The 12,792-nt window shown below is 51.4% G+C and overlaps 1 protein-coding gene across 7 annotated transcripts in view; it reads right to left on the bottom strand.

The window, feature by feature from the left end:
- Positions 1-12,792, bottom strand: part of NFATC2 (nuclear factor of activated T cells 2) — a 150,691-nt gene that overhangs the window by 50,178 nt on the left and 87,721 nt on the right. For all 7 annotated transcript variants that reach the window (XM_044385903.3, XM_044385904.3, XM_026503746.4 and 4 more), the window contains exon 6: positions 9,157-9,297. In XM_044385903.3, the coding sequence (XP_044241838.2) occupies positions 9,157-9,297 (141 nt within the window). The remainder of the gene's footprint in view (positions 1-9,156; positions 9,298-12,792) is intronic.

The following is a 12,792-nucleotide window of genomic DNA, read 5'->3' as shown; positions in this document are numbered from 1 at the left end:
CCCACCTCCCGACCCAGGCCCCAGGTCCGGGACTCTGGGAAAGCCTGCCCGGAGCAGAAGAGGCCCAAGATGACCAAGTCCGCTTCTACTGCTCTGGGCTGAGATGAAATGAAGGACTTCAGTCCCTTGAGCAGATGTTTGGGCAAACTTCCCCTGTCCTAAATTAACAGGGACTGGCAGCCAGCACGGAAAGGGCCCTTCCAAGTCTTACTCAGAGGGGAAGAGAAAAGAGCCAGGTTCTTTGGGCAAAGGGGCTGGGTCTAGAGAAGACTTTAGCAAGACTTTGCAAGAACAAAAAAACACGGGGTGAGGGGTATGCATGGTTCAACAAACATTCTAGCCTTGGTGGTGTCTTGGCCGCTGTGCCAGAGGCTCGTGCCCTAGTAACCAGACCATCTGCAGACCCGTGGCCCCTACCCTGCCAGTGGTTTAATATCCGCTTTGCAGGCAGCTCTTGAACCCAAAGCGTCAGGAAGCAGGAGGGCTGGCACTGGGTCTGGGCTGGGGTCTTAACCGTCAGCCTGGATAAGCCACGGGCTCCTGTCAGCACTCGAAGGAGAAATAAGGGCGATTTCAGAAGAAGGAGAGCGAATCCGTCCTCACGCGGACTGTGAGCACGCCCCTGGGCTCGAGGCAAACGGAGGAAATCAAAGTGTCAGTCTGTATTAGGAAACCACGCATGATGCTTCCCAGTCCTGGCCCTGCTTTTAAAATTAGCTAAATGAAGATGGCTGAAGTCCTTCCAGTCTGCTTTTGACGACTGCTAACTAGCAGAAAAATGCACACTCCCTGGGTGTGGGGGCTTAATGAGCCGAGCAGATGGGGGTGGCGGGGGGCGCCAGGAGGGTCCCAGAGCTGAGGATTTCACCCACCTGAAATGGTACAACTGTCCGAATGTACTTGCTGGGCGGTGGAGAGGAAATGCCTTGATTCCCAACATCCCACTTCTCTCCTGATGCCCCACCACCTCTTTGGGGGGCTCAGCCCCCCTGTCCCTGACCTGGACAACTACAGTGGGGGGCTCAAAGCACCTTCCACTTGTTCCCCCCAACACCCCTGAGTCCGTTCTTCATCCAGATTGCCAGAACAATCTTAACGATACAAATTAGATCATGGCACTCCCCTGCTTAGGACAAGAGCCCCTAGTTGCTTTTGTAACAAAATCCAAACTCTTCTCCGTTCCTACAAACCCAGGCACGACCTAAGCTCCAACACGCCCCCGCCCCACCACAGAGACCTCTCCAGGCTTGCTTGGTGCCATCCTTCCCCAGGCTCTCATGCTGCCCTGGAGGCCTGGGCCTGCTTTCATTTACTCAAACACCCCAGCTCGTCCCAATGCTGGGACTGTGGCCCTGGGAGGTATTTCTGCCCTGAGACCCTCTTCTGACGGTCTGTGCAGCTCCCTCTTTTCTGCCTTTAGGCCTCTGTTCAAAGCCACCTCCTCGGGGAAGCCCTCCCTGATCCCACTCTCCAGGGTTGCCAGATTTAACAAATAAAATTACTGGACGTCCAGTTCAATTTGATTTTCAGCAACCAGGGACTCCTTTTTTACTACAAGTATGTCCCAAATCCTATGCCATTGCAGGGGACATACTCCTACTACAGACATGTGTTGTCTGAGATCTGAATTCCACTGAGCCTCCTGTATTTCTCCCCCTACCTCCAGGCCCTTCGTCTAGCTCCTCTGACCTGATTTCAGAGTCCTCAGAGCACTTTCCCCATCTCGGAGTGGCCTGAGAGCAGGGACCTCCTCTGTACCGGGTCCCCAGTGCCTGGCACAGTACCTGTACCTAGTAGGTGCTCAGTAAATACCCAGGGAGCCTTATGTGTTCTGGAAGCCCTGGGGCCGAGTGAGCAGAAGGAGGCTAAAAGAGCATCACTGGGTCGTTTGCCACAGAGGCTGGACTCCTGCCCATCCTTCATCCCCCCGCAGGGGCAACTCTTCAGCCAGCCCGTCGCTCTGGGAACCAGGAAGTGGGGCTCTGGGACCCAGCCCTCCAGCCACAAGCTCTACCACCTCGAGGAAGTCTGTCGACCTCACCATGTGAGTCAGCTTCCCCACCTGTAAGATGGGGGGCAGGGCACAGCCATCAGCCAAGCTCCCTCCAGCTCCTCGGTGAGGCCACGACAACCGGTGTGGGATAAGATGGCTTAGGGGACAAGAGGAGAAACTCATCTGTGTCCGGAAGGACTCTTCTCTCAGACAAGAAACCAACATGGGCCTGCCTTCCTGGCTCCATGTTTGGTAAACTGACTCCCAGGGGGCATGTGGAAGGTCAGCGGACAGCTTCTGAGCACTTGCTATGAGCCTGACCCATTTAGATCCTTGCTCTCTTTTCATTGCTGAAATACCAGGAACCCCACTTTAGAGATGGGAAAACTGAGTCCCAAAGCACATAACATGGGGCCTATCCAGGCTTCGAGCCAAGCCTGCTAAACGATCCCAAATCCAGCCTGCTTATACCTTAAATATATACAATTTTTATTTTTTTAAAAAGGGCATGCAACCAAAAATGCAGAAAAGATACAGAAGGGTGTTCATTAATAAAAGATATTTTGATTTTCTTGCCAGCATGTGTGGCAGTGCGGGGGCGGGGGGGGGGGGAGTGCAACCTACTAATTGCAATTTACACAAAGGTCTGTTGGCACCAAGAACACTGACTGCTGGTGGAAACGCCTGAACCCAAGTCAGCTAGAAAACTCATTTCTCTGCGTCCTCTTTCAAAGGCTTCCAAACAGAATGAACTGTAGGATTCTTTCACCCAAAAGCCTGTCCTTACATGCAAGGGGAGCGAAAATGAGACCATTTGCTCGGTCTCCAGCGGGGCTTAGGGGCAACGACCTGGCCTCTGGCTTTGGAGGCAAGCATGGCATCCCAGCCAGCTGTGTGTAAATGGTGGGCTTCAGCCCAGGGGGCCCATGACACTGTGGACGTGAGTCACCGAGGGCAAAGGTCTGCAGGGCCTTAGTCATGCCGCAGCCCAGCCTGGAGTCTGACCTTTCCCAGAGGGAAGCCCCGTCTAGAGACTCCCACACCAGGTCTATTGTTTTCGAAAACGCCACACTGGGCAAAACCAAGCCCGCGGAGGAAAAACAGGTGGCTGCAGCAGATGCCTTCTTTCAGGTGGTTCCAAGGTTTCTAGGATACTAATTCATGGAAAGATACTTAATTTAGCAAAAAAATTTTATTTTAAGCATGTGCATTTATATTTATTAAACAAAGCTCAAAATACAACCTTTGGGAACCTCCAAGTAATAAAATGACTCATATTAGGATATGATGACTCAGTGGGAAAGAGGGAATTCCACCACCCACGCCTCCTTTCTAAAAAATCAATTTGCCCTCTCAACAGGTGATGGGAGCCTCTGCCATCAGACTGTTCCAAGAAAATCGTCCAGCAAAACAAAACACAAATTCTCTTCAAACAATTTAAGTTTCAAAGCTGAGTAATCCGATGCAGGCAGGTTTCCAAACTACACCCCCGCAGGACACGGAGAGCCAGGGAGCTACTTGGCCGGGGCCGGGGGCCTGAATTAAGAAAGATTTACCAGCTGAAAAATTCCAAAACCCTGTGTCATGTGGAGGAACCTTCCAAAACATTGGATCCCACCCAGAAGCGGCGAGTCGCTCAGAGCCATGGCAACCCTGTTTCCGCTGCCACATCACTTTTATTTTTGTGTCCTTAGATTTTTTCCTGTTTTGCAATGTTTTGCTGGGACCCCCAACTCCGCCTGAGGCCTGGGTGGCCGGGGGCCAGGGTTACCAGCTGAAGTCAGGAACAGCCTGGACTTCTCCGCCTGAACTTTGCCTGGAAGGTTACACATTTTTTAAATTTCAGAGAATATATGAAGGCTTCTAGGCAATGACTGAGGACGGTAAATAGGAAAGATCCTGATCATTCTGTTTGGTTTCTGTTTGTCCTCGTGGATGTGACTAGAGAGCTTCCTTGGGGGGGCGGGGAGGTGTTGATGATAAGCACCACTCGGGTTTCCAGCTCTGTCATCAGCCGTGGGCTGACCTGGGGCCTGTGGCTTGACCTGTACGTGCCTCAGTTACCTCAACTGTAAATGGGGACCATGTCACCTGCCCCTTGGGGCCGATGTGACAAAGAAAGAAGGCACCCATTCAGCAGTATGAATAATCACCTACTAGGTGCCAGGGATTGTTCTAGATGCTGTAGATACAGCAGCAAACACCGAGTCCCCACCCTCCCTGGAGGAACTAAGAGGCTAGTGTGGGAGGCCAGATAACAAATGGCAAGATAATTTCAGCGGTGCGAGCTGCCACTGAGAAAACAGAGCAGGACAATGCGAGAGAAGGTGACAGGGTTCTGGGGAGGGGATGCTGAACAGCTTTGAAGCAGATGGGCAGGGAGGGACTCGTTGAAAAAATCACCTCCGTGCTAGCCTTGAAGACACAGGAGGATACGGCCTCGTAAAGAAATGTTGGAAGGACGTTCTAAGAGGAGAGAGCAAAAGCAAAGGTCCTGAGGCAGAAACGAGCATGGGGTGCTTGAGGACAGAGTGAAGACAGGTGTACCTCCAGCCAAGTGAGCAAGGGGACAGTCCAAAAAGCTGAATTCAGAGGGATGGGCAAGGGCCAGATCATACAGGCTCCTGGAAGTCATGAAAATAATTAAAAATAGTAATAAAAATAATATAATAGTGATTATTATTACTGCTGCTATAAATAAGGTGCCATTTTCCAAAACACCGAGCTTTTCTAACTTAAGAAACACCACGCTGCCCCTCTCCTACTGTTTTTCCATCATTCTTCAATTTGTCATCCTGCTGGAGGGAAGCTGCCAATCCCATTTCAGCCGACAGCTATAAAAAGAACATTGGAGCTGGTGGTGCCGATGACCCAACGTGGGGGCTAAGATTAGCCCAGGAGGCTGTCACCTTTCCTTAATGTGAGAACCAGCTGGGGTTCCCCTTCCTTGGAAAACTTCAGCCCGTTCCACTCCGCCCCGCCCCGCGGAGCCCTTGCCAGCCCAGCTATCCATGGAGATGGGAACGGGGATGCGTTTTGGAAAAACGAAGTTGAGCAACAGGGATTCCCCCTGCAGAAGGCAGTCCCGGGCTGGGAGGCGAGTGCTCGGGGTCAAAAGAGCAGGACCAGCTCCCTGCAAATGCATGAGGAGCCCCCTGTCTGTTGGGGCCCTGAGGAGCCAGACACCCCGTGAGGTGGGGGCATCTCTGAGACCCCTGCTTCTCTACTGGCATCAATCCAGAAACCGCGTTCACCCAGGATTCCCTAAGCTAGGCATGAAAGGGCTCTGAATGGGTCCTCTCAAACCCAGCGGCCCCACTGCAAAAAGCCAAGGGTCTGTTTCACCACAAAATGGTTCACCTCAGTGGCTCAAAGCGGCTGAAGGGTCTTCGGGCAAATTAACCTGGTTCTGAGCTTCCTCAGGACACAAGAGCTCATGGTCAAGGGTGCAGACTCATGAGCCAGGCTGCCTGGGGTCGAACCCAGCACCACCGTTTACCAGCTGTGTGATCTTCACTAAGTTACTTAACCTCTCTGTGCTCAGTCTCTCATTAGGAAAATTAGGAGAAGAGGAGCTCTCTGGTAGGGATGTCATGAGGAATCAGGTTAGTTAATACACGTCAAGTGCTTAGAACAAGGCCTGGCACATATTTTCAAAGTTTTTCAATGTTTTTCAATGTCCTCCTGGTTCCATGAGGTAAAATTTTATTCATCTTTGTTCTCCCACAGCCTAAACATAATGATAACAGTAAAAACTACTGTTTCATGGGCATCTCCAATGTGCCAGGAGCTAGGCAAAGAGCCTCATCTGTACCCCCAACTCGTGTCACCTCCTCTTCTCTCAAGAGAAGCAAATCCCCTGTATTTGACACAAGAGGAAACTCTGGCTCAGAGAGGTGAGGTGACTCACCCAGGACGCCAAAGGCGCTAACTGCACGTCACGGATTCGAACCTAGGCCTCCTGAGCTCAGAGCCTGCACTTGTGACCATCGAGTCAGTGACGCTGGCAGCCTGAGCCATGAGAATTCTGCCCGGAGAGACAACAGCAAACACTCGGTGAGCACCCCCTAGGCCCTAAGTGCACACTGCCTGTGAATCCATTTAACTCGGGGGCGGGGGGCATTGGTACCTCATTTCACAGAGAGGGAAACTGAGGCCCAGGGAGGTTGGCCATGAGGACAATGCTGGCTCTTACCTGTGGGTGAGCCCCCTCCCTTCTCCATGCTTGGCTGGCTGCCTCCCATGGGTCCCGGCTTAGAGGAGACAGTCCATGGAAAGTGTCCGTCAAAGAGCACAGACAGACACTACTATGATTCCTCAGTAATCCCTTAATTATTAATTAATTCCTTAATTACTCCTTATTCCTTATCAATACACAACTCTTCCGGGGCGCCTGGGTGGCACAGTGGTTAAGCGTCTGCCTTCGGCTCAGGGCGTGATCCCGGCGTTATGGGATCGAGCCCCACATCGGGCTCCTCTTCTATGAGCCTGCTTCTTCCTCTCCCACTCCCCTGCTTGTGTTCCCTCTCTCGCTGGCTGTCTCTATCTCTGTCAAATAAATAAATAAAATCTTAAAAAAAAAAATACACTTTTCCAAGTTGAAGCAGACCCTGAGTTTTCCTCCCTCCAAGAGGTAAACCGTGAAATTTCTTCTGAAACCAAGAGAAAGCAAGCCAGAGAGGAAATACCATTGTTCATTCACTCAACAAACACTTAATCGATGCCCAGAGCAGCGTCACAAGTACCTGAGCTCCCAGGACCACGAAAGCTGGCTGACTCCTAACTCTGCGAGGGACCTGGTAGGACCCGGCCTCTCTCCAAGCCACCCCCACCCCGTTCCATCAGCACCACCACCCCACCTCCGACAGCACCTGCCAGCCTGGGTGTGGGTAACAAGATGTCTGTTTATTACTCTCATTTTCCCCTCTGCTAACAAGGCGCCATGAGGCCAGAAGCTTCTTGGGAAAGTCCGCGGAAGGCCCGCACGATGGTGTGCTTGCCCGGGAGGCACATCCGAGCCAGAGCAGCTAATGCTTGCTCGTTTATGTCTCATGCCCCTCTCCTGCTGGAGAACTCACCCTGACTCCCTATTACCTTACCCATGTGCCGACCAAACCAAGGCCGTGGTCTCCACCTGGCACTGGGAAACCTCTCTGTTCTGACCTCTGCCTGCTTATCACAATGTGCCAGCCACATCGGTTCACTCTCTGATTTTCAAAAGCCTAGAAAATTCCTGCAGTAGAGAGTATTTCACACCGTTCCACCATCTGAAAAGTAAGCGTCCCCCCCAAGATGCTTAAAATTGTGCATGCCTCCATGAAGCCACTACACCATAGGTCAGCCTTAATACTAGGAAACAATACCAAATAGCATTAAATAATGTATATACCAAGCATTTTATGAGTACTGAACATGCAGAAATTCTTAATCCTATGACCACCTTATTGAGGTAGGACTGTCTTCATCCTCATCACACAGACAAGAAATCTATTGCCCAGAGAGGTTAAGTAACCTGCCGACGGTCACACAGCTAGAAAACAGTGGAGCTGGGTTTTGGCTGAAGAGCATGAGCTCTTACCTAGCTGACAAAAGGGATGTAGAGAACGTTGATCACTGAGTTACTTATAATAGCACAGAGCTGGGAGCAGTCGAAGGCATAAGAAAAGGGCAATGGCTAACTAAAGTACTAGACAAACATATAATAGACTGCAATGCACCCATTTAAATGCCTGCATCCCTAACCCCTCACTACACCACCACTGCCCCTCAAACCCACAGTGACTGACCACATACCCTTTAAACCACTGCCAAACCCACCCATGCATCTCCAGCCCCCACTGCCACAGCCTTCCTTGATGTCATGCCTAGTCAGAGAGCCAGCGCACCCCAAGAATCCTTCCCCAAGACACCCTGCTTCCTCCTGCCAGCAGCCGTCTACATAGATTGTCGATTAACCCACTTGAACGGCGGTCCCTAGAGGAGGTACCCTTGTGCAGTGCACAATCCTCACAACTGGACAATCTGCCTATTATAGTCTCCACATCATCCTAAGGATAGTAAACAAATAAGGAAACCCCCTAGAATAACCTACTGAAATCATGTCCATTAGAGAAAAAAATTGATCTAGCATCCATAACTATCAAATAACTGCATAACTTAAAACTGACCCTACTTTAGATCATTCTCTTTTTACCATATCCTCATTGGCAAAAAATATTAACAAACAGTGTATGGAACAAAGAATACATATGGCCAATAAACAAAAACACTAAACCTCTCATAGCAAAGGAGCGTATAGTAAGGAGAAGCACCAATTCAGCAAATATTTTTTAATTAAAAAAAAAATGGCACTTCTGGGATGGGGTGAAACCACTCCTGACATAGCATTGATGGAAGTTTCAATTTGTAGATTTCCAGAAGGTAATTAAAGCTCTCAAAATGACTATCCAAAATCCCACTTTAGGAATAAACCCTGAGTACACAATGGCAGACACTCATGTATACAAGATTAGTTAATTAATCCTCAAAGTACTAGAAGATTCATTGCAGCAGTATTTGTCATAAAATTCTAAGTAGCTTATGTTTATTGGCCTACAAGCAACCCGGCGCTCTTATAATTACTCAGCATGTATTAACCTAGTTAGCCTTCCTGACAACACTGGGGAGTAAGAACCTTTGTTATTATCATTCTCTGCGTAAGGAGAGGAAGACACAGAAGGGGAGGTAATGTGCCTAAGATCACAGAACAAGCAAGTGGTGGACCTAGCCTTTGCACCCAGGAGACCCAGGGCCAGAGCATGCAAACGTATTCGCCGTGTCGAACTGCCTCCCTTTTGGGTAATAGTAAAAAGTTGAAAAGGGTTGCCTCTCTATGTAAAAAAAAATAAAAATAAAAATAAAAGAGTTTGGGGTAGGGGTCAACCTCATCATCCAGTGAAACAATCCAGGACCAGCTAAGACACATCATGGTACACTACCCCCATGAACTGGGGTGACATCACTCGCAGGAGGTCTGGGAAGCTTCTCGTCATGAGTAAAAAGAGCAGACTAGAAAGCCCCACCCAATAGAACGGATCCCCCCAAGCAGTGGTGTTTGGAAGAAAAAAGATGGTGCTTTTGTACGACGCCGGCGGACAACGCAAGAGCTCCAAAAGCCCCCTGACCTGTGGTCTTCTCAGTGAACACGACTTTGGACTCGGCCGTGAAGTTCTGTCCGGTGAGAATCATCTGCTGACCCCCGTAAACCAGGCAGCTGTCGATGTCTTGTCTCTCCACCATGGGCAGCTCGTGGGCCGACCGCTGGGCTGAGGGCCAGAGAAAGAGAAATCACTGGGGTGGCAGGAGAAGTCCGTTCAAAAGAGGCTCTCTGATTTCACGGCGACCAGACACGCTCTACCCCCTTTGTCACCTGTTGTCATGGCAAACCTGGAGCCATCGCCCCAGCAACTGTGGACTCTGGAAATGCCAGGTTCCTGCAAAAGTGCCCTAAGGCACTTGGGGTAGTTTGCCTCTGACAACGCATTTTGTTTTCATGAATCAAAGGACAGGTGCCTGTCCTCCTTATAGGGAGACAAGGCGAAGGAGATTTGATCTTTACTTTATAAAAGGGCAAATCAACTTTTTCATAAGAGAATCCCTTTGCCAGAGTGTACTTTCTCCTCGTGCACCTGATGTCAACAAATACTTGAAGGGATCATATGTGCTGAATGCTAGGACCCAGTTCCTGCAGGGTTTAGACGTACTCGCTTGGGAATTCACTGGGAATCCTGAACTGGGTTTTCGAAACAGCATGATGTTGTCCCATCACCTCTCTGACCTCACTTTCTAGGACCACCCCCCCCCCCCAATGCCTCGGCTCACTGTGCTTCAGCCATACTTCTAGAATGTTCTCAATGCCTCTCAACCACACTCAGCTACACTCCTATCTTTGAGAGCTTGTACTTTCTAGTCCCCCTCTCTGGAAAGTTCTTCCTGATTACTTCGGTGGCTCCCATCCTCACTTCTTGTACATTTTTCCTCTGATGCCCCCATCTCCAAGAGGCTTCCTTATCCCTACCCCTCCACTCTCCCACCCTGAGGTTAAAACAGCAGTCCCCACCCTGTCTGTGTCTCTCTCTCTCCTTCTCTCCCCTTCATCTTGCATTATTAGTGCACCTGTCTTTCAAATCTCTCCCCGTTAGAATGTAAGCCCCAGGAGGGAGTTATGTGTACTGCTGTAAGCCCAGGGCCAAGAGCAGTGCCTTGGACTTAGGGGGTACTCAGGATGGATGGCCTGATGGAAGGATTGATGGATGGGTAAATACGGATGTATCTCAATATATCTTAATACCTACCTATACATAGCTATCTCTCTACATGTACCTATACCCTCACCTGTGTCTACGACGAATGAGAGATGGAGATTTAGGACAGACCTGTGCTAAGCACTGAGCCACAAGGACACACTTGAATGGTCACAGCAACTTTTGGAGGAAGTATTGAAAGTATTCACATTTGCCTAGGGAGAAAACTAAAGCTAAGAGAAGTCAGGTCACCCCCTGGCCAAGGGCGTGTGGTGGGACTGAGATCTGAATCCTCGGAAGTGGGCTTGTCTAGCTCCAGAGCCCCATCCCTTGGTCACTCCAGCCAGCCACCGATTTTTCTGGAGGGCTGGCTGCAGGAACAGAATGAAGACCCTCTCCAGCCACCTTTCCTGGGCAGGGTGAGAAACACGTCCCCGTCAGCGAGAGGGACCCATCTGCTCAGGCCTCGCCTTAGCCGCGTGGGCCGCAGAGGCCGGCCCTCCCCTCGTGAGTCAGCCCGAGCTCCTGGCGTTCCTCCCAAGCCCAAGAACTGGGCCGAGGGCCAGCCCTTTCCGTGCCAGCGGCCCGAGGACCTCCCCATCCGGGAGCTATGGCAGGCAGCAGCCGCGTGAGGCCTGAGGCCCAAACCTAACCCTTCCCTCCCGGCCGGCCTGCACCTCCATCTCTCCCGAAACGGGCTCCCTCAGCAGCAACCGTGCACTTGGCAACATGTCAGGAGTCTGTTGTGGCCCAGCCGGATGCTCCCAGACACTTCACCTTGAAAGTGCAACCCAGCGACTCATGAAGAGCCCCTGCCGGCTTTGCCCCATGCCCGGCTCAGCCCAGGGACCGGGCAGCCAGTGCTGTTCCAAGGGGCTGCCAGTTAAGAGTACATATGAAAAAGGCCTCTCTGCAGAAGCTGCTAATTTCTCCCACATGGGCCGGGTTATTAATCCCTTCTTTCAATATAAGAGTTTTGTACGACTTCCTAACTGAGCTGCCACAAACGGAGATTTATGAGCAGTGAAAACAGCAGTTGCATTGCCTGCAAAAGCAGGTCCTGACTTTTAAGATCTGCCTTTGATGAGTTCGGGGGGCACCCGGGGGCTTCTGGCCCCAGGAATGGGTGGGGAGGCCGCAAGAGCCATCCCTCCCATTTTGCAGGTGGAAAGCCTGAGTCATCACTACTGGGCCAGCCAGGCTGGGGACCGGCCGTGGCCGTGACTCTCAGCGCTGGGTGGGAGGCTGGCCTGGACGGCTGCTCTGTGAATCACCGTGCATCGCTGTGAACACAACGGTCTCCTTCCTGGGGCAGCTTCACTGCGTCTCCCTGCAAAGCCTCGCGGTTTCAAGCAACCACGTTCTTCTCCCTCTGCCACATCTCCATTTCCCAGCCCTTCTCCGTATCTGAAGGAAAACATTCTTTTTTTATTTTTTTTTAAAGATTTTATTTATTTATTTGACAGAGATAGAGACAGCCAGCGAGAGAGGGAACACAGCAGGGGGAGTGGGAGAGGAAGAAGCAGGCTCATAGCGGAGGAGCCTGATGTGGGGCTCGATCCCAGAACGCCGGGATCACGCCCTGAGCCGAAGGCAGACGCTTAACGACTGCACCACCCAGGCGTCCTGAAAACATTCTTTTTTTAAACAACAGCTTAAAGAGAGAGAACGAGAGTCCAGCCCAGCTCCCCGTACCTTTGTCTGTTCTCCAGTCCTGAACACAAGGTGAGGGCTGGGAGCGCCGGCATCACCGGGAGCTTGTCAGAAATGCAGAGCCTCGGGCCCCACCCCAGACCCACGGAGCCCAAGTCCGCCGGGGAACGAGGAATCCACATGATTGTTAGGGACTAGCCAGTCGGAGAGGCACTCTCGGCCCTGAGGGCACACGAGGATGAGCCGGGAAGTTAGAGAATACTGACACCCAGGCCCTAACCCTAGAGCAGGACTTCGCGGCCTGGGCGCTACTGACGTGTGGACTGAGCAGCCTTTGATGCGGGGCCGTCCTGTGCAAGGCAGGGTGTTCGGCGGCAGCCCTGGCCTCCCCCCAGCCCTCCCCTGTGGGCAGCCAGAACTGCCTCTAGCCATAAAGCTGGGGAGGAGGGGGCCAAAATCCCCCCTGGTTGAGAACCACTGTTCTAGAGGTTCTGACTTCAATGCTCTGAGGGGAGGATCCCAGCAGAGATTTTTAAAAAATAAATAAATAACCCCTAAGGATTCCAATGGGCCCCCCCAGGTATGCTCTACCATATCATCAGTGGCAGGATAAGGCAGGCCCCCGGGAGTCAAAGGAGAATTCCCGGTTGACTGCTGCTTGGGCTCTGGAGTCAGAAAGACACGGTTTCGAGTCTTGTGTCTGCTACTTCCCTGCTGTGTGACCCTGAGCAAGTCACTTCACCTCTCTGGATTACAGATGCCTCCTCGGCAAAACCCTCTCTGTTCCTGGAGAAATCCGATTCGGCCATGAGAAGGAACAAAGCACGATACCGGCTACACCGTGGGTGAACCTTGAAAACGTGG

The sequence above is a fragment of the Ursus arctos genome, unplaced genomic scaffold (genome assembly GCF_023065955.2).
Source record: "Ursus arctos isolate Adak ecotype North America unplaced genomic scaffold, UrsArc2.0 scaffold_16, whole genome shotgun sequence".
Lineage (NCBI taxonomy): Eukaryota > Metazoa > Chordata > Mammalia > Carnivora > Ursidae > Ursus > Ursus arctos.
Note: the sequence above shows the minus strand (reverse complement) of the source record. Positions and strands in the feature narration are given on the sequence as shown.